Raw genomic sequence first — 27,971 nt, 5'->3', positions numbered from 1 at the left:
TGCAGTCAAACAATGAGGAGTATGCTAAATCAAGTATTTGCAGGTCTTTGATTCCTTTCAATGTAAGGCTGTTGATTGGGTTCCCTACTACCTTGATAGAAGATATATTCAGGATTTCAAGTTTCGAAGGAAACCATAATACAATATCTGAAGGATAAAATGGAGGACTAATGTTAAAGGATTTGTTATCAGATAGATCACTTTTATCACGTGTATGTTTTATTCCATCTATCTTAACTTTATTCTAATTAAATTGATTGTTGTTATCCGACATGTCTAACCTCCTCAGATGTGTAAACAAATTGAAAAACCATATTGTTAAAAGCTGGTGAAAATCAAAATCATTGTTACTTAAGTTTAAACTCTCAAGACAATGTTTGTATTTCATCTTCTGAATGGCGTCGGCGTTTATCATTCTAAAGCCATTGAAGGCTACAGATAACATCTTTTATGCAAATTTTACCGATATTTGTAAAAAAAAATCACTTGTTATAACGACTGCACCATGCACTCTTAAATTATTGTTTTAATTTAGTTCAACCATCTGTCGATTTTTAAACACGTGCAAAGCTGGTAAAGTATTTGATAGTTTTTTAGGAAACGTGCATTTGGAATAACAAGACTACAGTAAAATTCTAATGGTGAAAAAGTATCTTTTTCTATCTTCATTAATTTGCCTTTTATCTCTAGATATTTTAATGGCGTCTTTGCAAAGGCATGAAACGAATAGTTGCGTAAAACATAAATTGTAATCTCACAATATAAGTACTCTAGAATTTCATGACAGAAAATATCTCCGAAATTACCCATTTGACGATCCACCATAAGTAAACACCTTTGTTAAATGTAAAACATCCGACCACGATTCTCTTGGATACTTTGACAGTAAGTCATAGGATATATGAAGCACTTGCAGTTTACCTAGTGGTGCAAATATATTCCCTACGAAAGTTTTCATTGGATTATTTAATAAACTCAGTTCTTTTAAATGTGTTAAATTATCAAATGCTGATTGGTCGATTGATGTCACATGACAATTACCTAAATCCAGATATCTTAGCTGTGTAAATTTAGTGAAAGCTTTCTTTGATATAATTTCCAGATTATTATCAGACAAATCTAAATCTGTTGTGTTTGATGGACAATCTGTTGTTATATGTGTTAAGTCCTTTGAGCTGCAGTTACATCTAACGTCCTCTTTAGTTAATGCAACATCACAATGATTCGGTAACACACAAAGACTGATACCTATAATCCAAAGAAACAATAAAAACTGACAGAAAATCATTTCGCAAAAATCTTTCATGAAACATTCTGAATATCACTGTTAGATAATAAAAAAAAATAATGTGTTTTCAAAAGTTTAAAATTGTATTCAAACACAAATATAACCAGTCATACAAAACATTACAAAACAAATAGTAAAGTTTGATATTAACATATAACTCAAGTTTCTTATTGATGAAGTAAACAATAAAACAATTGTTTTACAAAATATGAACACACTCAAAAGAAATTCGGTTTAGATAACCATTACAATTTCCCGAGCTACTTATTGTACAGTTCAAACAAAATTAAGACTACAAAAAACAAACATGTAATACTTTCTGTCGATACGATATTTGCTATCAAAACGATAAATGACTTCTTTTTAACCTTAAGAACAAATGTGTATACTTTAAGTTCAGAATGATTACAACAGGTGAGAAAAAATAGAACAGAAAGAATACAATTGATCGCATATGAATATTTTGCTTGCCAATGAGACATGTTTCTGCGATGTCTGTTGATTTTCACTTCGGATGTCTCAATGGTAATACGAATTACTTTATTTCTGTTTTATTCGTCAATTTGATGTTCAACTATTCAGCGACAATGCAGTTTAAATTTCTACTATTTTACTTTTAATTTCCGGTTTATTAAGCCGTCCCTGGACAAGATCCGGTAACAGGAGGTCGTATTTGACCAGATAGGTGGAAGCTGGAGCATTGTCTCGCCCTATTTGTTGTACCGCCAAAACAAACGCGATGTAAATTAGTGCACACAGATACACTTTATCAGCTAGAGTACAACTGTTTCATATCAAATAGATTCCAATCGTATGTTGCTGATATTTTTGTTTTCTTGCTAAACAATATAACACAATGCTACATATACAACAGACATGCAGAGTCACGGTATGGTCTCATTTTGGCTAGAGATCATCATCCGCAACCCCATGAGAAGGAATAAAAGAAAATATCGTGCTATCTTTGATCGAATTATATGAAAAAAATGAGAGAGCTAAGCATAGTGTCAAATATTAATTTGTAAACTTAAAGTTATAGTGTAACACAAACTTACCAATTGCAATATGCTTAGGGGCATACAACAGGCGGCGGGTTTTTACTAGTAAATGTAGACCTAATATTTCCACTATGTGAAGTCAGAGATGAAATTAAAAATCACTATGCATGGCAAAATAAGAATGCACATGTGGCGCAGAAAAAGATGGTGCCGTTAATATGTTTTCAGTTTTACCAAAAATACATTTCAATTTAAACATGGTTCATTAAAGCGGATAATCCCCTCATACCTTTGGCCTTTACCTTAAAACCCTTTGGATTGTACCACTAAAAAAAAAGTTTTTTTTACAACAAATGGTGTGACTATCGGTTGAAAAACACAAACTCTATCAGACAAAATACAGTCCAGTGTTAAAATGTCCCTTCCGTAAATTTCATGAATCAAGTAGCATAACAAAACCAAATAATTGCTATTGGAATTTGGAACAATCGGTGTTGACATTCTCGTTTTCATCTTAATACTCACTGATAAAATGTAAGAAAAAAGAAAAAATGCAGATTTAATATGATTGTTTTAAATGATTACAGTAATTATTTACTTTAATGAAGGTTTAATAAATTCAATGTAAAAATATGTTATTTCGTCAAAATAGTGTAAAACGATAATTCGAAGGTGTAAACGTAAAACTATGCATGGACGATTTTTTTTATTTTGAGATAACTGACGACATACTTGATATTTTTTTAATTTTTGACAGCTTCTTTAAATGAATATCGGTCAAACATGTCAACTCATCATGAAACACAATAACTACAGTAAGGCTCAGGTGGTTGTCGTTTTGCATTTATCTGTTTTGTCATGGCGTTATTTTCGGATTATGATTTTAAACACGGTTTAGCATGGTACCAGAATTTTTGAATTATTTCGTCTTTTCCGCACTAATCGGGTTTTGGATTTAAGACAGCATGGCACACAAGGAGCCTCACAGACGATAAGAATTGTTGACTACGTAAGACACCAATGATCTAAGTTTGCAATGTTCTTCATTTTGTTTCGGTACCACTTATTGCTTTTTTAAACAGTTCCCTAAAAAAGAGGACTTTTGCAGTGCTGTTACGTATATGTATCATTTAGCTTTGGTGAAATTGTGACAATATTTAACAATGGCAGTCCTGATTCATTTCTTTAGTTACTTATACGTGTTAGAATATCTTTACAGCCAAAGATGAATAACTGGATCTTCCATTACCGTTTTGGATACCTTAACTACATAAGTGTCCTTACAAACAACGGTATATTGCTGAGTCTTCAAAGTGCTGGCTTTGGTTTCATGTAATGTCCGTTTTTTTTTTGTTTTTTTTTTTATAAGTTTTGGAAATCTAAATATTTTAGACTCGAGTATCACTGAAGAGACATTTTAGTCGAAATGTGCATATGATGAAGAAAAATTGAAATCCATCAAAGGCATTCAGAGAATTTTTTTATTTGAAACGAAGTGATGTATTTTACAAAGTACATGTACGATTTAATTGTCCCTGAGACAAAACGTTTGTAGCTACATTTTACATTATTCATTAGATTATTTGTAAAATCAAAGTTTTGACAGACATATCATAAAAATTTTAACACTTCAAAATTGGCTGAAATTTAGGGAAATGCTCAAAAACTAAAATAACAAAAATACCAAACGTTGAAGAAAATTCAAAACGGAAAATCCCAAATGACAAAATCAATACATCAAAGGAATCGATAACAAATGTCATATTCCTGATTTGATACAGGTATATGGAAAAAGGTGGATTGAGTCAAGTCAGAAAAATGGCCATTGTAATATTATAGTTCGTTTATGTGTGTGTTACATTTTAATGTTATGTTTCTCTTGTGTCGTAGTTCTCCTCTTATATTTGATGTGTTTCTCTCAGGTTTAGTTTGTTACCAGGAAATGGTTTTTTTCTCAATCGATATATGAATTTCGAACAGCGGTATACTACTGTTGTCTTTATTAAGGCTGGTTTTATAGTTATCGAAATCTCTCATTTGTATGACAGTTGTATAAATTTCAAGCATATTGAAATGATGTGTAAACAAAGCAAACAGAATTAAAAGGTGAAAAAAGTAAGAAATGGGGGTACAGCTGTCAACATTGTGTTATAACCTTAATCATTATCATGATTATGAAAACAAATGACTATATTAACAAAATTAAACAGAAAGGGATATGGATAGAGCACATTAGTAAGACAAAAGACAAGAATAATCAATTTGACATAGCTCATTAATCAGAGACTTCTTTTGTTTTTATCCAAACTCTAAGGTAGTTTTATTCAATGTAATCAACATTACATAGCGAATCGTTATGAACTACTGCCCATGTTAAAACATTTAAATAATATGACAGATTTATCTGAAACAAAGACAAGATCTAATTACAACCTTATTCGCCGTGTGTGTAAACAATTTTCTAATATACATTAGTTTTTAATTTTCACTGTATTTATTGAACCTTGATATTTAAAAGAAAGTTACAAGGCAGTGGTTTGGCGTTATAGATACGTGTAAATTAAATGGAAACGAAAGAACATATAACGGGAAAATCTGTTTCAGACCAATCCCTATAACAGGCTAAGAAGATGTCAGGTAAATAATTTATTTTTAGATAGAAATAATGTGATCAAATAGTTATACACTGCAATCTATACACATGGAAAACACCTTGATTTTTTTTAAACTTAAAAAATTAGCCTCTTATTTTGGATGGAATATGATAAAATATTTGTAAAAAAATATTGAAACATGGTTGATGATAACACTAGCATTAAAACGAACAAAGAATGTATGAAAAAAAAGGATTTAATAACTTTTACTGTAGTCGAACTTTACAATGTCAGACATGTCAAAATTCATCTTAAGATGATTTTTCACATCATGGCTGATCGTTATACGCCAAAGAATAAGAACTTTGTGCCCAGCCTCCATTCAAACGGATAACCGCCTCTTAACGTCTTCTGATTCCTGCTATAAGTCGACTAATTTGATGCTGACGTAGCAGCAACCATTCCTGATGAAGGGCATTATTTATTTCACGACGTGTTTGAACTGGGGTGTCCTTTAGCGTACTTTAAGTGTAATAGTGTCCCATATAATTTTTCGAAAAACTAAGGATTTTCTTATTCCAGGGAAAGATTACCTTAGCCGTACTTGGCACAACTTTTTGGAATTTTGGATCCTCAGTGCTCTTCAACTTCAACGCGCATCTGGCGTACTAAATTATAATACTGGTACCTTTGATAACTATTTCAAAATTATGACTTTTGTGTTAATTTGAATAAACAGGTTAAATAATCTCGATAATGTGTTCACAAACTCTTGTGGGATGTCACCTCATAAAATGTCAAACTCATGTATTTGACTTAAAACGCCATTTCAATTTTATAGTGGTTTTTTTTATAAAAATACATGTATATATAAGCGTTTACCGATAATGATATTTTACACAGTCATCATGGTCATATGATCGTCTGTTATAAGATTTTCAAATACATTTTTGTTAAGGTAAAATTGTTGCTCATACCTGCAAGCTATATCTAGTCGTAGTTCAATGTCACTGGTTTCTTTTATTCCCGTCGTTAATATAGTGGTAATCATATCTATAGTACCACCGTGCAGGTTTTTAATGTTTACTTTATTTGCATACCCTTTAGACTGACAACGCATTTGTACAATGAAAAAACATTTGTTGAATAACTCAATTGAAAAAAGCCTAACGACACTGTCGTCATTGCTTGATCTAAACATTTCCAGAATATGTTAATTTACTTTAATGTGTCTGTTTTGCGATTATGATCGTTGTCGTCCAATGACATCATTTGAAGATGAAGAACACATTGCGGTATTTCTGTTTTTGTTATATTTTCCAGGTTTATAACAATAATTCTCGCTTGTAATCCACGGAAATGTTCAATTCCTACAGTAGCTTCATAGTGTGCCCAATCATTGTTAACAAACTCTTTTGAAATCACTAAGATTATCTTTTTGCATTTTGGAATAGAATTGTTTAAATTTAAGTTTCACGTGGCTCGGTACTTATCGATTCGTCAATGTGTTTGTATTTGCTTTCATTTTTTTGTGGTTTGTATTGTATTTGCAACTTTTTGTATTTTTTTTGTTCTTATTAAGTGACTCTGTACTTTAAAAGATCCCGTCAATATGATATTGTTCTATTATATGTCATTATGATATATTTCTATTATGTTTTACAATATACGTTGGACCACAAACGTCAAAATCATTCAATCGCGTAGTGGAATTAACTATTTTTGGATTCTTATAAATTCTATATATAACTTTTTGACTAGTTTAAATCTCGGTCTATTTCTTAAATTTATTCTTACATACTTTTGATTTTTTAACCCTGCATGCTAACATTCCCATGAAAATTTTAAAATTGTTTGTACGCACATTGAACGACAAATTTATGTGACGTATAACATTTTCTGACGTCAGACACTCAAATCAATAAATGTGTTCGTAGATAGTAGATGTTTTTGTGTTCTGTTAAATTGTTCCTTTTAAAATTGTTAAACGATGATGACTGATGTACCCATATTTTGACTATTATATTTATTTTGTTTGTTTATTTAACGCATCAATGTAAAAATATCGGAAATTGATGAGACTGTCATTAAAGTGAAAGGGTTAGCGCTATTGAACCAGGTTTAATCCACCATGTTCTACATTTGAAAATGCCTGTACCAAGTCAGGAATATGACAGTTTTTGTCCATTCGTTTCTGATGCGTTTTGTTATTTGATTTTGCCATGTGATTATTGACTTTCCCAATTGATCTTCCTCTAAGTTCAGTATTTTTGTGATTTTACTTTTTAAATCAAAAAGTCTATGTTCCTAAACAGACATCTCCTCTATCTAACAAAACAAGTTTATAATTTCGTGTCTCTTCGAGAAATATGTGGAAAGGTCAATATATCCATTCAACATTATATTAAAATAAAGTATGTCAATAAAGGTTTTGATTTTGTAAATATTGCCGGTATATTTAACGACCATTGTCATGATTGTGTTAAAGAACAAATTCCTGGATATTATGACAATACTGAACTACCTCTTATTTGTTATATTTACAAGAAATCTACCCGGAAATTGGTGTTTAATTATAGTCAATTGTGTAAAGATGTTAATATCAGTGAAAATACACCTACTTCATGTAATTGTAATAATTCCAAATATATTTATGGACCCATTTCCCATGTTATAACAGGAGATCTTAACATCGTTCAAGACCGAGAGTTAAAATCATTCCTCAGTAAAGGACCTACATATCGTCCCCCGTCAATTATTAATTGAAATGAGTGTCGTAATATCATACACGACTCACTCCATACTTACTGTGTGAAATGGATAAAACGGGAAAAAAATGACAAAAAATCTTGGGACTCTTGATATACGTATTCAACATTCTAAAGAACATTTTACTATTAACAATAACCACAATAAACCTATTTCTCATATCAAACATAAACTAAAAGAATTTGTTTTTGTCCCGGCCGATAAAGCTGCTAATAATATTATCATTGTTTGACGTAAATTTTACTTTGAGGTTCTGAAAAAAGAAATCCCCAATTCACCAACATTCCAACTGACTCCATTTTCAGAAAACGAAATCTGTAACAAACATAAACTTTTAGCTACCGCTTTACAAGAAGAACCAAATCCAAGAGTCTGATGTCAGAAGATGTAACCAAAGAAAATAAACAAAATGACAATAATACATAAGTAACATCAGACTTCTAGCAGCTAACTGACATGCCAGCTCCAGACTTCAATTAAACTGTTTACTGAAAGATTATCTTCATCATATGAATATCAGGCACAATCCTTCTTGTTTGGGGTTTAGTATCATACCATCATAACATATATTAGAAGAAAATAACCCGTGTTATGCCAACTGTTTTTTTTTTAAATAATTGTGTTTAGTTCCGATGCAAAACCTTATAGGTGAATCAATATTAACGCCAAAATATGCAATTTTTAATGACCTGACAACAGTATCGTAACTATATCATGCATATCTCTCCTTAATACGTATATTTAAATGTTTATAAAGAATATTTTCATAAAATATTGGATGTGAAATACCCGAACGTATAAGAAGTCTGTATGTTGAGCTATATTTACGAATGATGTCTTTATATCGATGATAAAAATTAGTAAATGTTTTGACTAGTTTTTGATATCGAAAACCCTGGTGTAATAATTTTTTCAGTAATACATAAATATCTCTCGTCAAAATCTAAAACATTGTTACATACACGAGCTAATCTTACACGTTGAGATATATAAACACCGTAAGATGGTGACAAGGGAACGTCACCATCTAAAAATAAATAATTAACGATAGGAAATGAGAAATCATCTCTTTTATCATAAATTTTAGTATTCAGCTTTCCGTTAATGATATAGATATCAAGGAAAGGACAGTGGTCATTGTTAGTATTAGCTTTATTTAAAGTAAGTTCAACAGGATAAATTTCTTTAGTATAAATACTGAAGTCGTCATTATTGAGAGCCAAAATATCATCCAAATATCTAAAAGTATTATTAAATTTGTTTATTATATACTTAGTAGTAAATACACATAAATTGTATGTGTAATACAAATATTGGCAAGCGTGCTGTATCAGCCATTCGTGACGATTTCGATATCAGCACGGTTGCAAAAGCTTTATCACACCTTTAATCTGTATGACGTCACGTCATCGATTGCAACCACTGTTGCAAAGTCTTTGTCAAATCCCTAATCTGTATGACATCATGTCAAACCTATAATCTGTATGACGTCATTTCAAACCTCCTTATCTGTATGACGTCATGTCACATAAAAAATCATCTTGAGTTATATGTATATAATAAAGTGTATATGATATGGCTTTTTCAATATCACATACCGTATCAACCCTCAACCAATATAATACCTCGAGCAGAGCTCTTGGGATTATATTGGTGTCTCGTGTTGATACGGATTGAAAAAGCCATATGTTTCGATGGGTCTTTGCTGATTTTTGTCATCAATTGTAACTCATAGCAATACGAAAACAGGTCAGCAATAAGTGGTGCACAGTTAGTCCCCATTGATACTCCGATAACCTGGCGAATCTGCAAAGCGAACAAAAATGTTATGTAGTATAAATTCAAGGGCAGATATAGTATCAAAGCATGTTCAATTGACATAGTTTTTTTGTTTATTGCTACTAAAAATGACCTAATAGAGTTTGAACATATATATTCACATTTTGACTTTTAAATGCCCATTTAATTAAGTGTGTGATTTTTCTCTTAATGAGAATGTGAGGCAATGATATATAGGGTATAAACAACCAAACTTTGAACAGATTCAAAATCACCAATATAAGCATGCAATTTATCAAGTACTTCCCACGAGTTTTTCACACTCCAAAAGTAATTAATTCCAATATTTTAGAAGGCCTTATGTGAACAATTTATTATCAGGTTTTTGACTGTACCAAGTGTACTGGTAAGACGAATAGATAATTTAGTAGTGGAACAATGGCTTGAAGTAAATAAATCTATATGTGTAAGGTGTTTTGTGTAGCTTCGGAAGCAAATACATAGTTCGGACTTTCACTGTTTTTGGTTCTGCTTGTACAGCGGTAGCTAAAAGTTTATGTTTGTTACAGATGTTGTTTTCTGAAAATGGAGTCGGTTGGAGTTTTGGTGAATTGGTGATTTCTTTTTGTAGAACCTCAATGTAAAATTTACGTCAAACTATTATAATATGATTAGCAGCTTTATCCGCCGGGACAAAAACAAATTCCTTGGCTAGTTCTTTTAGTTTATGTTTGATACGCGAAATAGGTTTATTGTGGTTATTCTTAAGGATAAAATGTTCTTTTAAATGTTACATACGTATATCAACTATGTTCATTACTGAATTAAAAAAAAGAGTTCAAAGATTTTTTTGTCAGCTTTTTCCCGTTTTATCTATTTCAAACAGTAAGTACTGAGTGAGTCGTGGATTATATTACGACACTCATTCCAATTAATAATTGACGGGGGACAGTATTGATGTCCTTTACTGAGGAATGATTTTCACTCTTGTCTGGAACGATGTTAAGATATCCTGTTATAACATGGGAAATGGGTCCATAAATGTATTCGGAATTACTGCAATTACATGAAGTAGGTGTATTTTTTCTGATATTAACATCTTAAAAATTGGCTATAATTAAACACAAATTTCCGGGTAGATTTCTTTTAAATATAACAAATGAGAGGGAGCTCAGTATTATCAAAATATCTAGGAATTTGTTCTTTAACAGATTGATCGTTTAAAATACAGGCAATATTTACACAATCAAAACCTTTTTGACATAATTTATTTTAATAAAATGATTTTATGATCTTCAGGACGATCAATTTTTGGAAACAGTTTAGAGTAACAATATGCCATTATAATTTGAACGATTTCATACTTAGGACTACTATATGAAATTGTGTAGCAATCCTCTAAAATTTTATTTAACCTATTAATCGATAATGAACAGAGCTTTGTTAACAGATAATGTCTGCCATTGTTTTTTGAAATAGAAATTAGGTCCGAAATATTGTTATGATTAGTCCAAAATTTTCTTTGATTGCGATTTTGTCTACGACCATGAACACGGTTTTTTCGAACAGTTTTAGAAACTATATCCAAAATGTTAACATAATCGGTTCTTGATATATTGCCAATTCCCATGATATTATCATTAAGAACAAGAGGGCAGACTGTCTGTATTGTTTTAATCCAATTTAATTATTTTCCGTGATCATACAAACTTTGAATGAGATTCACCAGGATGCTTATTTACTACTTCCAAAGGTTGAACTACTAAATGTTTAATAGGATGATTGTGCTTCTTAAGGTGTTGATAAATGATACTTTTGAATTTATTAGGTCTTTTAAAACGATACAGATGTTCTTGAGTGCGTTTAGATAAATATCGTCCAGTTTCACCTACGTACTGAATACCGCATCCCGGTTTGTTTCATGTGAGTAAATAAATAATACTGTTTGATTTTCAAGTTATATCAGTTTAAAATTTTAAAGAAAATGTGCGACCATTAAACGCTGACTTTATCGTATTGTTGGTGGAAAGATGGGGACATGTAAGTCATTATTTGGCACGACACTTGTCGATAGAAGGGTGTCGAGGATTGCGCGAACGTTATGCGTTCTTTTGTTTGCCGTCGCCACTGACGATGTGACGTCGCGTTTCTTTGTATATTGTACTTATGATTCTATGCTTGTTTGAATGAACAAAGTACTAACACACTCAAAACCCGACATTGGAGCCTTGACTAACGGAGAGAGCTAATGGACATAATTAGATTGAAATCGTTAAGAGAGGGGAACAGAGCAGCGGTGACGAAAGTTTTTAACAAACTGGAGGACGCCATCGTTCATACGCCTTTAGACCCGGAGGAAAAGTGTACATTATTGGAAGCAGTTGAAAAGAAAAAGAAAACTTTAGCCAATATCGACTATTTAGAGTTAGAAAGTAAAATTCGAAAATACAAAAAGTTCTTGAAACCCGTCGCCACCGCCACTTCTTCAATTCAAGATAGCAATGCCCAAGAATTTATTCTACATTCAAACCCATTTACGTATTCCAGTCGGGAGCTATCACAAACAAGTTCAACCTCAAGCCAAAATCATCGCCTACCCAAGTTAACGCTACCAAATGTTAGCGGTGATATATTAGAATGGCAATATTTCTTGGTTCATCTGAATCGACTATTCATCATAACAGTACACTATCCGACATTCACAAATTTTCATATTTGAAGTCCTTATTGCAATCAGATGCCGCACACGTAGTTTCAGGCCTCACCATGACCAACCCAAATTACTACAAGGCTATTGAGCTTTTAAAGAATCGTTTTGGTCAAACCCACAAGATAATCAATGCATACATGAGATCACTTTTGGATATGCCGGTGCCTGATGAGCGTTTAGAGAGTTTAAGAGCATTTTACGATAAGTCGGAGGCATACATCTAGAATCATTAGGACCATGCCAAGAAATGTTTGGTTCATTACTGATTCCAGTTTTTCTAGGGAAATTGCCGCCAGATTTCAGGAAAAATATTACAAGGGAAAACGGAAGTGATGATTGGAATATACAGAAACTACGAGACGCTATTTGCAGAGAACTTTCAATTCAAGAATCAGGACATAATGAATACATGTATCAAACGCCGACGGCTAATCACACCGCAAATTTTGTAGCAAGTGTTTAAGAAGGATTTTGGCAAAAATCGCTCACAAGGGAAAACATCGACGTATCAAGGTATGAAAAAAAACAATTAATTCCGCACAATAAAAAGCATGCATATTCTGTGAGGGGGACCACTTTTCCAATGACTGCACGAATGTCGCCAAACATGAAAAAAGAATAGCCATTATTATAGAGAAGAAATTGTGCTTTAATTGTTTTGGTACGCACAGAGTATCAGAATGTCGCTCTAAATACGACTGTATAAGTTGCCATCGTAAACATCATACATCAATTCGCAAGAAAAATACAACACATCAATCATTTGTCAATCAGAAGATAAAGACAACACAGAAACGTCAATGTTGTACACATCGGCAAGTCAAAAAACTTCAACCGTTTTGCTGAAAACAGCAGTAGCTCAGGCAATGTCGGTGAAAAATACAGCAGAGGCAAACATACTTTTCGACGAGGGTGCACAACGGTTTGTATTACTGCAGACTTAGCTACTAAATTAAATATACAGAAAGAGGGATCCGAAAATCTGAATATATTTCTTTCGGGAATAAAACTAGCGGTATTAGAAATTTAGACAAAACCACGGTACAGTTGAAAGCCAATAATGGAGAGATTATACCTATAAAAGTACTAAAAGTACCCACCATAGCATCACCGCTTCAGAGCCAGAGTAGAAAAGTCACGCAGGGACTTCACTATCTACATGGATTTTCTCTAGCCCACCCCGTTACAGACGCAGAGTCGTTTGAACTTACTCTTCTAATTGGAGCAGACTTTTATTGGAATATAGTGCAAGATAAAGTTAAACGTGGAAATGGTTCGACTGCTGTAAATAGTTACCAGGATTATAATTTAGTACGCCAGACGCGCGTTTCGTCTACATAAGACTCATCAGTGACGCTCATATCAAAATATTTATAAAGCCAAACAAGTACAAACTTGAAGAGCATTGAAGATCCAAAATTCCCAAAAGCTCTAAACTCGGATATTTGTTGTCAGGCACAGTTCCAGTCAAGAACAATAACCAGTAAACTTCAATGATGATATTTCAAACTTTCATAATTCTAACCATTCGTCTTGTAACAAAAAACTTCAAAGACAACATAAACTAATTGAACATTTCCGTACACGTTGGAGGAATGAATACTTAACATCCTTACGAGAATTCCACCATGCAACTGGTAATAACGTTCAAACTATTGAAGTAGGACACATCGTCCAAGTTCACAACGATTCCAATAGACTTATGTGGAGGTTAGCCGTCGTGAAGGAGTTGATTCGTGGAAAAGATGGATTTATCCGCACTGCTATCATCAAAACAGATAGTGGTATTACAAACCGACCAATTGTTAAATTATATCCGTTGGAATTGCAAGGACCAACTAGTAAAAATAGTAAAACGCACTATTCACTTCGTTCCCGACAAAAGTAGACAAAAAAGGACTTTTACGTATCAATTAAATTCAATGACGGAGGAGAAAATTGAAAGACAATTGTGAATTAGTTAAAGTAATTTTCAGGAGTAATTTTAAGTATCGTAAATTACAGAGACAGTGAAAGTAAAATCTTTTTGTATTTTTAGTGATTGTAAATTTTATCATTTTTCTTTAGTAATTTTCATTTCGGTTGCCCTCAGGATGTCGAGGATTGCGGGAACGTTATGTGTTCGTTTGTGTTCCGTCGCCACTGACGATGTGACGTCGCGTTTCTATGTATATTGTACTTATGATTCTCTGCTTGTTTGAATGAACGAAGTAGTAACACACTCAAAACCCAATAAAGGGTAACCAAATTATGTAAAAATGATAAATCTTTTCGGCTAAAGATGTCAAACGCTATCCGTATTAATTACCCGAAAAAGATATGGTATAGCGACAGACGTCTGACTAAAAAGTAGAATGGGGCTGAATATTGAAATACTACTTTTAGAAAAATATTCCTAAAGTAATGAACTAGAGAAGTTCTCGCTCAGACACACACTCCATAATCTAGTGTATTATAAGAGCATAAACCTGAAGCATGGGGAGGCACTACAAGTAATCGATTCCTTGTTAAGATGTTTTAAAAATATCCAACTAATATATTCAGGGAGAGATTACTTTAACAGGAAATATAATTAAAGTAATTCAAACAAAATAGGAAAATTTTGCACGACTTTTACAGTTTGAGTATGAAAAATAGTACCGTCACCCATACTTTAATAGGCGTTTTAAAAAGAAAAAAAAATGAAAATCTATATTATGGAAGAGTTTGAAGGAAATACGTTTTCTCCAACATTACGTTTAATTTGTGTCTCTTATTTCTTTATTTTGATTTGTAAGTCCACTTATGTATTTAAGAACTTTTTCCTGACGCAAATTCATTTATTTTGAACTTTACTCTACTAATATTTTTATTATGTCACATCATCTGCATATTCAAATCTCGTTTGATTTAAGTTTAATGTTCAAAACAAATGTACTGTGGAGAACTTAACTGTCAACAAAATTAGTTAAGAGATTATAAATGTACAGTATTTGATATAAACCCTTGAACAATGTTTTTACCATGTTTGTTTTATTTTTCTAATTACAGACACTAGTATACCAAACATATCACTAGCTCTGTATAACTATCTGTGTCAAAACATCGTAGGAACAGAAGAACATGTTAAAACAGTCAGATTAATGAACACGGTGAGAGATAATTTGTCAAGTAGCAAGTCATTTACATGTATAACAAGTGGAAGCTACGGGGAAGGACTTGAAATGCGAGGAAGTGATTTAGATATAATGCAAGTAATAAAATATATTAAGGTGAATGCGGATAAACAACCCGACTTTGATCCAAGTATAACTTATCTGTCCATGGATACAGACGATGTAAAGCCTGGTTTTACTCAATTAAGACTAGAATATAGCAGGAATCAGTATAATTTGGAATGCTGTGAAGAACATAATGGTAAACGTTATTTTTCGAGTGCATTACATAAGGGAAAATTTTTAGTGTTTGGGGATAAAGGCAAACAAATTCATGGACCGTGTATAACTAACAAAAAAGGAGATTTAGATTACGCCTTATCTTTACATTGTAAAACGTGGATACCTTCTGCTGTAAATTGGATGACAAGATCAAGTAGCTCATGGCCAAGTCATAATGTCAAACAAAGTATTATAAATCACGGGGTACTTTTTGTACCGATCGGATTTCACGGATCACCAAAAGAAGATCTAGAATGGCGAATATCTTTTTCAGTGGCTGAAAAATTTCTAATCAATACATTTACTCACACCCAATTAATGTGCTATGCTCTCTTGAAAATAACTTTGAAAGATGTTATAGCAAATGATTCTGAATGTAAAGATTTACTCTGTTCGTATTTCCTTAAAACAATTATTTTCTGGACATCTGAAGAGCTACCATCATCTGTATGGAAGCCTGATAATCTTATACCTTGTTTTATGCGATGTTTCAGCCGGTTAGTCTATTGTGTCGAGCATTCAGTTTGTTCACATTACTTCATTCCAGAAAACAACATGTTCGAGAACAAAATAGAGGGCCGTGCTCGTGATGTACTTTTAAAAAAATTAAACACGTTACACAGCTATGGTTGGCGATGCATTTTATTTTCAGATCAAATATCTAACTTTGATGTAGCGATGTGGAGTTTTCCAATTGAACCATTTACATTATATATAAATGACGTTAAGAAAATAGTGCAATCCAGTATTTTGTATCTTGCAAATGTTTTCTTACAAACTGATTCTGAGTTGGATATATTCAACACAGGATTATTACACAACATATGGTGTCACCATTTTTCACTAAAGCAACTATATCCGTACTTCATTTCACATAGGTGCAGGATTCTAGCTCAGCGTTTACCACTTAATGGTGCAATTATCAATAATAAATACCAATACAAACAGTACAAATCCTGTTTAAGTACTCTGCTAACAAATGTCTATCATGACGCTGTTTCTGGATGGCTTATGATAGCTTCATTGTTTTACAAAACAAAGCAATACAGAAAAGCTTTACACATCATTAGGTATTCTATATCGAAATGTACTTCCGATAAACTGTTCTTCTTCGGATTGACTTTGTCAGATATCCATTACGAGTCATTTAAACTGCTGCCATTCAACAAGAAGAGTGTTGTATATCTTCTGAAAATAATATTCGTAGATCTTATACGATATCATGTGAATTCAACGTTAACACCAGACGAACTTGTAATGGAGGGATGGAATAAACCATGTTTCTTCCCATCCGCAGCGTATGCATACTTCCTGAGTGTTCTTTGTCATTATCATCTCAATAATGTTAGACAGTGTCAGGATTCCTTAGAAGGTCTAGAACGTGTTATAGGAGAGAAATATTTGATGTCAGATGTGAGGAGTACAGCAGAGGCCTACACTTTATTGGGAATTACTTTACAATTATTTGGCGACAAGGAATCCGCGCGACAAGCGTTCTTACAGTCTTTGGAAATATTCCCGGATGAAACGCTCAATTCTGCCTCAAGGAGACTTTTGTTTTAGTTTTAGTTATAGTTTGTTACCCCAATTTTGTTTTTTATCCATAGATTTACGAGTTTTGAACAGCGGTATACTACTGTCACCTTTATTTGTAATACTGTGAAGAGGATAATGGTAAACACTATTTTTCAGTGCATTATATAAAATAAGTTATATTCTTGTTGGGTGTATAACTGACGCCAAAAAAACTTTTGATTTTGCTTGCTATTTACATTGTTAAACGTAGGTATCTCTTGCAGTTCAGTGGGTAACATGATAAAGGAGCTCATGGCAAAGTCATAACGTCAAACAAAAGTATTATAAATCACGTTGTACTTTTTGTACCAGTCGGAGATAACGAATCGCCTAAAGAGGGTCTAGAATGGCGAGTATCTTTTTCGGTGGCTGAAAAACTTCTAATTAATACATTTATTCACATTAAATTACTCTGATATGCTCTCATGAAAATTATTCTAAAAGATGTTATAGTAAACTACTCTGAATGTAAAGATTAACTCTGTTCTTAGTTCCTGAAAACAATTATTTTCTGGATATCTGAAGAGCTACCATCATCTGTATGGAAGCCTGATAATCTTATACCTTGTTTTATGCATTGTTTCAGCAGGTTAGTATATTGTGTCGAGTACTCAGTTTGTTCACATTACTTCATTCCAGAAAACGACATGTTCGAGAACAAAATAGAGGGCCGTGCTCGTGATGTACTTTTAAACAAATTAAACACGTTACACAGCTATGGTTGGCAATGCATTTTATTTTCAGATAAAATATCTAACTTTGATGTATTGATGTGGAATTTTCCAATTGAATCATTTACATTTTATATAAATGACGTTAAGAAAATAGTGCAATCCAGTATTGTGTATTTGGCAAATATTTTTTTTTGAAACTTATTTTTTGTTAGATATAATCAACACAGGATTATTCCACAACATATGGTGTCACCATTTTTCAATAAAGCAATTATATGCATATTACATTTCACAGAGGTGCAGAAGATTAGCTCAGCGTTTACCACTCGATGGTGCAATTATCAACAATAAATACCAATACAAACAGTACAAATCCTGTTTAAGTACTCTTCTAACAAATATCTATCATGACGCTGTTTCTGGATGGCTTACGATAGCTTCATTGTTTTACAAAACAAAGCAATACAGGAACGCTTTACACATCATTGGGTATTCTATATCGAAATGTACTCCCGATAAACTGTTCTTTGGAATGACTCTATCAGAAATCCATTACCAGTCGCTTAAACTGCTGTCATTCAACAAGACGAGTGTGGCATATCTTCTGAAAATACTATTCGTAGATCTTATACAATTAAAATTGAATTCAACGTTAACACCAGATGAACTTTTAATGGAGGGATGTAATAACACATATTATATTCCATCCACAGGGTATGTTTATTTCCTTAGTGTTCTTTGTCATTATCACCTCAATGATGTTAGACATTGTCAGGATTCTATTCAAGATTTAAAAATTGTTATAGGAAAAATATATTTGATGGCAGATGTGAGGAGTACAGCGGAGTCCTACACTTTATTGGGCATTGCTTTACAATTATTTGGCGACAAGGAATCCGCACGACAAGCTTTCTTACAGTCTTTGGAAATCTAACCGGATGAATCGAACAATTCTGCCGCAATGCGACTTTTGTAATATTGTGAAGATGAACACTTAATTTTCGAGTGCATTAAATAAAAAAATATATTCTTGTTTGGAAATGATATGCGCATGACAATTCATAGACCTTGTTTGGAAATATCCTCGGATGAATTGACAATTCTGCCTCAAAGAGACTTTTGTAATGATGTGAAGACGATAATGGTAAACACTATTGTTCGAATGCATTATATACAAAAAATAATATTCTTGTTTGAAATTGATATGCGCATGACAATTCATAGACCGTGTATAAATGACGAAAAAAGAAATTTTGATTTGCCTGCTCTCTGCATTGTAAAACGTAGATATTTCCTTCAGTATATTGGATAACACGATCAAATAACTCATGGCCAAGTCATAGTGTCAAACAAACTATTATAAAACACGGGGTACTTTTTGTACCGAATGCTAGCGCTCGTCACTTTCGTAATTTACGAAAGGGTTTTCGGATTGACGAAAGTATTTTAAATAAATTTCATCACTAAAATTTTAAAAGTGTAAAAATAATTTCGCATTAAGAAACAATAAATTTACCTGTCTTCATGTTTTTGACAAGTTTATTACCCCAGGTAATTAACATCTTCAACATGTGTTACAAGTTGTGATTACAACCAATCCGATTATCGCCATCAGAAGGGTCACTAATCCGTTAATTATTGATAAACCTCATAATTGACCATCATAATTATTATTCCAGAAAAATCAGTCAGTTGGAATTTCAACAACCATGAGTATACTATAGTTTTCGTCATTTGATGGAAATTGTTTCCCGGGACAGTTCGCATTTGAATTTCAATATTTCTCAAACGATCACAATTTGAAGTTCGTTTGTCGTAGATTCTTCATTCAAATGCATTTGTGTCATAATTGATATAAATTGCCATCAAAAAACTTTCGACAATTTCCATTTCAAATATAGAAATGTATTCAAACTTTTTTTAGGGAAGTCTTCACGAGTTAAACATGTACTTCCTGTACTGAGTGCTACGCATGCGTGAAAGTATTTATGAATATTTATAGACCCTGATTAAAATTGTAAAATACGAAATCATTTAAAATCAATTAAACGAGAGATACAAAGATAAATCTTTTACTAAAAGAACTTAAACCGAACAATAATAATTTCCTGATAAATCCGGACTCGTTTCGATTTGTCAACCACGTGTCACTTCCCGTTTTCGTCTCTTTTTAAAACCAAAAATAGTAAATGTGATCTGTTCTTGATTTCTTTATTACCTCATTTCAGTCGTTATACTCGTGGATGAACGCTTATGTAAGTTTTGTAACAGCAATTCCATGGAGGATGAGTGTCACTTTATTCTCCACTGCTCCTTATATAATGACTTGAGACAATCTACTTTTAATGATATATTTTCTGGCAATGAACTATTAAATATGACAAACGATGAAAAAATTATCCTTTTGATGACAAACTATCCTAGAAAGCTGTCTAAGTATACAGTGAAAGCGTTCCGGCATAGACGTGAAGTGTTATATACATGAACAGTTTGATAAACATTATATTGCAATTCCAGTTGACAGTATTGATTGTATTTGACTGTAATATGAAAATGTAAAAAGGTTACTTCGTGGTCAATCTGAATATTTCCAGTTTTTTTATTATTAATATTAATTTATTATGCATTCAACTTGACATTTACTAAATTGATCTTCTAATAACTTCACTTTTTTTATATAAGTTTGAATATTTCAGTTTGAATTAATTATTTTGAAATTTAGTTTAATCTTATCTTTGACTGTCCCTTTGGTATCTTTCGTCCCTCTTTCATTAATTTGTTTGAAATCCGTGATAAAAGAATTACGTTTTATGATTTGAAAGTGACTTATAGACCCAATGGGTCGGGTGTATTTGATTGTGTATGTAATATATTTGTACTTTACTGAAATGTGATTACACATGTCACTATAATAAACATTTACTTACTTACTTACTTACTTACTTACTTACTTACTTACTTACTTACTTACTTACTCGTTTCAAAAAGGATTGTATACAGTTCCAACTTATTAGAAATGATTTCTAAATATCGATTTAAACGTTTTATTAGAATACGGATTATGCAGTGATATAATCATTGCAAGTTAATTTCTGTTGTTATTCCTTGAATCAAACTTTTGTTGATCAGGAATGTCCTCTGGAACAAACTGAAGAGAAATTGTGAACTAAGTTTCCACATCGCATGTCAGAATCTTTCATTATAAGGGCCACAGAGGTGGATTAAGGGAGGACCTCTCCCCTTTTTGGAAAAAAAAATAGGTTGCTTATATGAGGGTTTTGATTGGGTTAAATGATTGAAAAATAATGCCCTTAAAAAATGAAGATTAGAGAAATGAGTGGTCTAATTTTTTGAAGATTAGTGAAAAAAGGGCTTAAGTTTTTGAAAATTAGAGAAAAAAAGGAGTGAAAATTAAATGTTTACAGATAACAGACCTCCCCCCCCAAAAAAAAAAATCCAGACCCTCTTAAATAGGGAATCACTGAAACGTGACTAGAGCGGGCCCCCTCTTAGGCAGTTAGTGATCCCCCACTTTTAAAAATTTCAGGATCGCCACTGGGCCAATACAGTCAAATCATACAATACTGACTGCAAATCATGCCTAAGTCCTTTAAAATCTGGCAAATCAAAGATGAGGCTAGTAATATATATCCTTGGTCCCTTGCTGTTGCACATAAAACAAAGGTTGATTTTCATAGCGCGCAAAAGTGACTAAAGCTCTCAAAATCCTAGCTTCAATGGAGTTTATGGATCGTCTAAACAAGGTTAAGAATGGCGAATATCTGTTTCAGTGGCTGAGAAATTTCTAATTAATACATTTACTCACACTCAATTACTCTTTTATTCTCTCTTAAAAAATATTTTAAAAGATGTAATAGAAAATTTCTCAGAATGTTATGATTTACTATGCTCTTTTTTCCAGAAAACAATTATTTTCTGGATATCACTAGCTCTATGGATGCTTGATAAACTTATACCTTGTTTTTGCGATGTTTCAGCAGGTTACAAATCCGAATTAAACTATTTACCGCCTTTGTTATCACATAAACAACACGACGGGTGCCATATGTGGAACAGGATCTGCTTACCCTTCCGAAGCACTTGAGATCACCCCTAGTTTTTGGTGGGGTTCGTGTTGTGTATTATTTAGTTTTCTATGTTGTGTCATGTGTACTATTGTTTGTCTGTTTGTCTTTTTTCATTTTTAGCCTTGGCGTTGTCAGTTTGTTTTAGATTTATGAGTTTGACTGTCCCTTTGGTATCTTTCGTCCCTCTTTTATTACCACTGGATCGATGTTTCTGCTGGTGGACATTTTGTCCCGAGGACATCATCCGCCCAGTAGCAATACTACAATTGCATGAATTTGCGAAGATCAAACAGGAAACTGGCTCGGACATCGCCCAGTATAAAAAGGTCCGAAACAGACGTCACCATGGACAAGGTGTCGTCTGATACGGCAGGTGTCCCTCATCACCAGACATGACAAATATCGCAAACATGACTCATTCAAATCATCTTCCTAGTGACAATAGCAATATTACACATATACAGCCATGTTCAGTTCTCCTTGAAGACATTTTAGTTTTTGATGAAACAGTACAACACTGTCGCATCTCGAAATGTTGGACCAAAGGCTGCAAAACTTGTGCAATTTTCATTACAGATGCTGAATTCACTAGCAATTTGACCAAGAACTCATATTTTATCAGAAGTTACGGTGATCTGAATTGTAAATCGATAAATGTCGTCTACGGATTAGAGTTCAACCTTTGCGGATTGGTATACGTCGGTGAAACGAAAGTAAGGCTGAACAAACGTATGTGCGGTCATAGATCAGACATTAACCTCAATGCTAACGACATTCTATACCAGCATTTCAATCAGCCCAATCATTCCATCGTTTCTATGACAGTTCGCATTCTCGAAAAGATATATACCATAGCTCTAACAATCCTAATCTTTCGATGACTCTCCGTAGACAAAAAGAGGACTACTGGATTATACAATTGGGAACTGCGACACCTTATGGTTGCAATGACAAAATTGATGGTACAGGTATTCTATCAAGTCCTTCGTGTAACTCGGTGAATGTGATGAATATTTTCAACTCGACTCCTCAACGAAGACGCAGTCATGGTCATCGTCATTATACGTCACCTTCTCTGCATGATTTCTCTATTAATGACTTGTAGCCATTTATACAAAAGCCGTTAGGTAATCATCATATTCGCACCAAACGTAATTCATTACGCCTTCCAGAAAATGAAATACAGAAACTGTCTTGAGACTTTAGACTTAAGTAAGAATATATTTGATTTTCACCAGGAATATATCTTTTTATATTTCAATTTATTTATCAATATCAAGAGAATAGACATATCTTTAATTAGTAGTAACTTTATTTAAAATATTCAAAAACAAAAGAGTGAGAGTTCTAGACGAACGAGAGACCATAGTCTTAAAACTGATAAGCAAAAAGATTACTCAATAAGACTTCCTTCTTCTCTCGAATTCTTAAACGCCTCCTTTATAATTGGCCATGATTTTGGCATGATCAACAGTAGATAACATTCAAGGGTATCACACGATTGAAAATCATTGATTTTACATACACATCACTTGCGGACTGCAACTACACAGTTAATGGACTTCAGAGTGTGGTAATACTTAATGTTTCACATTTCAAATGCGGACTTTTAAAACCCAACCTTCTGAAATCTGCCGTCAATTTGGAACAGTTAATAATGCAAAGTTCTTCACTAACTGTTGGTCTTAAAGAGGATCACCAAGGTAAATTCCTTGACGGACTGAAACATTTGCAGAATATAGGCTTTTCAAGAAATGCATTCGAAAACCAATTCAGAACTTCAACATTTAAAAGTCAATTAGACAGTTTACAATGTTTGATACTTGAAGGAAATTTGTTCACAAGTATTCCATTAAATCTAGAAGACTTGAACATTCTTAGTTTCCTTAACATCAGAAACAACAAAATAGCGTATTTAACAACTAAAGAAACTGACGCGATTGAAGTGCTATTTGAAAAATCAAACAGAACAATGACAGTCTTATTAGAGGGCAACCCTCTTGTGTGTACTTGTGCTTCATTAGATTTTGTAGACTGGTTATTTACTACTAAAGTGAAACTTGACAGCAATGGTAGTTATTCGTGTGTCGGAAGCGATGGAAATATTACAACAAAAGTTGTCTACAATCAATTGCAAATTATGAGAATAAGATGTATTACGACAGTATGGTTAATTTTTTCTGCAACTTTATTCGGTGTACTTCTATTATTTATCCTACTTGGATATCGCTACAAATTGCACCTACAATACTTTTGTTTATTTATTGGAATGGCCAATCCACTTTTCCAGAAGTCAAAAGAAGAAACACTTGAATATGATGCATATATAGCTTATTGCGAAGGCGAATATGAATGGGTGTAGGGACCGCTGCGTTCATTTCTAGAAGAGAGACGCAATTATAAACTTCTTTTGTCAGACAGAGGAGATGGGGATGTACGGCCTGGTAAAAATAGACCTGCCATAAGTAATTCCATTTCAAAATGTAAAAAGATGATCTTAATTATTTCAAATGAGTTTGTGAACAATGAATGGGCGAGCTATGAAGCTACTGTTGGAATTGAGCATTTTATTGGGTTACAAGCAAAAATAATTGTTATAAGCTTGGAGAGGATTACCAAATCAGAAATACCGCAATGTGTAATGCAAATGGTGTCATTGGACGCCAATGACCACATTCGTAAAACAGACACATTAAATGAAAATAACATTTTCTGGAAAACTTTGGATCTAGCCATGAAACGTTAGTGAAGACAACTTTGTCATTTATAAAAGATAGATGATTAAATTACGATATTAAATAATTTTTGAATTCATACTTTTTTAATTTATATATATGCTGAGATATCTAAATTAGTGGGCTTTGTATTAATATAAAAAAAAGATAAAGACATCAATATATTACATTTATCATACTTTTTTGTTAAATGGGGAACACTAACCCCTAAGAAAAATAATTGTCGAATATTTTTTAAATCATGTAGAGATAAAATTTTACATCTATTTGGAACGATAACTGTATTTATCAAAGTTTTCACACGAAAAAGGAAAGAGGAAGTACCAATATTCAACGCATCAATCACCAACATCCAAATACCCAACGAAAAAGTAAAAGAGGAAGTACCAAAATTCAACGCATCAATCACCAACATCCAAGTACCCAACGAATAAAGAAAAAAGGAAGTACCAAAACTCAGCGCATCAATCACCAATATTGAAGTACCCAACGGAAAAAATAAACAAAGATCACGTGACTGTCATTGGAGAATGTGAAATTATTTTGTACAATATGTGTTTGATATAAGTTCCTTGTACCGTGACGCATACAAACCATGTGTATTTTGTTCAATGAAAATTAAATATTCTAACAGGATGTGACAACGTTGCATGCAATAGTAAAGTTTCATGTTTTTAAACGATGACGTTTTTCTTTCATTTTAAATACCACTTCCTTATACCTAAATCTATTTTGTATAAAATTACCTATTTTAACAGGTAAACGAATTCGAACAAATTGAAATAAAGGTTTGAAATAGTAAAATTTCTTTTATCTAAAAATGTAACTGCTTGTGTCCTTTTATTAGATTCAAGATAACATACTTAACACTTCCACCAAATATCATTTGGAAAATCTAAAGTGAAATTTTTAAATAGCCATTACTGTTTTTATACGTATATATATATAATGATAGTGCATTGTTCTGGTATGGAACGCCAACCCTGTCTTTTTATAACCATTGTCTTTATATGATGTGCATTTACCTTTATATGATGTGCAATTGTCATTATATGATGTGCAAATATCCTTACATGATGTGCAAACATCATTATATGATGTGCATGTATACTTATATGATGTGCATATATACTTATATGATGTGTTTATATACTTATATGATGTGCAAATATACTTATATGATGTGCATATGTACTTATATGATGTGCGAATGTACTTATATGATGTGCAAACATTCTTATATGATGTGCAAACGTACTTATATTATGTACTACGATCCTTATATGATGTGCAAATATACTTATGCCATGTGCAAATATACTTATATCATGTGTACATATATTTATATATGATGTGCAGTTACCATTATATTATGTGCAAATATCTTTACATGATGTGGTTGTGTCATTATATTATGTGCTTGTAATCTTATATTATGTGGTTTTGTTTACTTCATTATATAATGTCGGAACGTCATTATATGATGTACTTTCATCGTCCTTATGGTCAATGAACATGATTACGATTAGAATGATTACTGTCTACGTCATAACTGATTCCGATCTGCTTCTGTAAACTATAAACCCGGCTCAAATATGTGTCCATCGCTAGCGAGAGTGCAATTAATAGGAAAAATGAGACAACGCAATTTAACAAAATCAACGTTTTATACAGTTCAGAGGGAGATAATTTAAAGATCAATTAATGCAGGAGCTAATTTGAAAAAATTGCGGCTGTGGCAAAAATATGATAAAATAAATTTTGAGGCTCTTTATAGGTTGCTATTTGGGTTTAGCAAAAGCTACGTGTTGCAGGTCGTACTTTGACCTATGAGTGTTTACTTTTACAAATTATGACTTGGACGGAGAGTTTTCTCATTGGCTCTCATACCACATCTTCTTATTTCTATTAATTGCAAAATGCATCATTGAACTCACAGTCAGTTTTAAAAATATTTCACAACAATAGCTATAAAATTATCTACTCATGCATAATATGGCGAGATGGTTTGTTTTATAAAATTTTATTGAATAATATAGGTGGTATTAAAGATGTATAATGACTATGTAGTGTTACTCCTCCAAAACCATACAAAGTCGGATATATTTGTGATATGACGTATACATGTAGTGTTTTGTACTTTTTTTGTCTTTGAAACAATCTTTTTTTCCTCAGAATAAGCCAAAATATCACAATTCGGAGACTGCATGCTTAATCCACGTACTGCCCGCGAAATGCAAAATGGTCAGGTTTGGTAATGTTCACATATTTGTATATACAGATTGTTTATTTTCAACTTATTTCAATGGAGATTTTTTTAACGTATTGAGAAAGTTGTGTGTAATTGTTCTCTTGTATTTCTTTTAGGGGGGGGGGGGGGGGGAGTCGTGAAAAGTTTATGTCTTTGGAATGATTGCTTTTTCCCTATTTCACGGTAAAACTTGGAAAATAAATTAGAGGAATTCCCATCTTTCCTACGCCGTCCTCACCACCTATGATGAAAATGACAATAATTATAATTTACTTATTTTTAAATCTGTTCTTATAATATAAAAAAGAAGACGTGGTATGATTGCCAATGAGACAACTCTCCACACGAGACTAAAATGAAACAGAAATTAACACTGAAATAGACAACTGTAAGGCCTTCAACAATGAGCAAAGCCCATACCACATAGTCAGTACAAAAGGCCCCGAAATGACAATGTAAAACAATTCAAACGAGAAACCTCAAAATTTACCATAAACTATATTCAGACACATTGCAGCATTTTTTTTTAATCTATTGTAGTTTTAAAGGTAAACCTAAAATATTAAAAGTCACCGCCGTAAATCTTCACTAAAAAAAAAAAAAAAAACACAACTCTCTATATGTCAGAGACCACCAGGCCTCAGTAAACAAAAAATAAATATAGTATTTCTATGTTCATTCAGACACAAATCTAATTAAATCACAGCTATTGTGTGTCCAAGCTATGCTTACGCGGATCTGAAAACGCTCCATTCTATATTCTGTTTAAAGACCATTTGGGATTCTCGGTTTTGTCGGATTTATATACACCTTCAAAAATTTGAAGGCTGAATGTCATTGGCTTATGTAATATTTACTGAAACAGAAAGTATCAAAGGACTGAAGTACTGAACATCGGATGACCACAAGTTCTCGTTGATGGTCACACGCACTTGTCTTAAAGAAAATCACATCACAATACCTGAAAGTGAGGTTAACTTACAGAGATATATTTTTTTCTGAGACAAGTTCTTGCGTGGAGGATGAACGGGTTCGTCTAGATATTCAACATGATATAGTCAGTATCAAAAACGAAACTACCTATTATTCTATAT

The 27,971-nt window shown here is 32.7% G+C and overlaps 3 protein-coding genes across 3 annotated transcripts in view; 2 read left to right on the top strand and 1 right to left on the bottom strand.

Annotated features, from left to right (window-relative positions):
• Positions 1 to 802: 802 nt before the first annotated feature.
• Positions 803 to 1,288, bottom strand: LOC139501930 (amphoterin-induced protein 1-like). The gene has a single exon (XM_071291232.1). The coding sequence runs from the start codon at positions 1,286 to 1,288 to the stop codon at positions 803 to 805; it is 486 nt and encodes a 161-aa protein (XP_071147333.1).
• Positions 1,289 to 11,676: 10,388 nt separating this feature from the next.
• Positions 11,677 to 19,316, top strand: LOC139501929 (uncharacterized). Its single transcript, XM_071291231.1, has 3 exons — positions 11,677 to 11,860; positions 15,169 to 16,852; positions 18,517 to 19,316. Exons 1-3 carry the CDS (start codon positions 11,677 to 11,679, stop codon positions 18,533 to 18,535), a joined length of 1,887 nt encoding a protein of 628 aa, XP_071147332.1. The 3' UTR covers positions 18,536 to 19,316.
• A 4,232-nt stretch (positions 19,317 to 23,548) lies between these two features.
• LOC139501928 (uncharacterized) overlaps positions 23,549 to 27,971 on the top strand; it is a 32,375-nt gene continuing 27,952 nt past the window's right edge. Inside the window, exon 1 of the mRNA XM_071291230.1 lies at positions 23,549 to 23,594. Within this exon, the coding sequence (XP_071147331.1) occupies positions 23,549 to 23,594 (46 nt within the window). The remainder of the gene's footprint in view (positions 23,595 to 27,971) is intronic.

Source organism: Mytilus edulis, chromosome 13, assembly GCF_963676685.1.
Source record: "Mytilus edulis chromosome 13, xbMytEdul2.2, whole genome shotgun sequence".
NCBI lineage: Eukaryota > Metazoa > Mollusca > Bivalvia > Mytilida > Mytilidae > Mytilus > Mytilus edulis.
The sequence above is the reverse complement of the archived record's forward strand: the minus strand, read 5'-3'. Positions and strand labels throughout refer to the sequence as shown.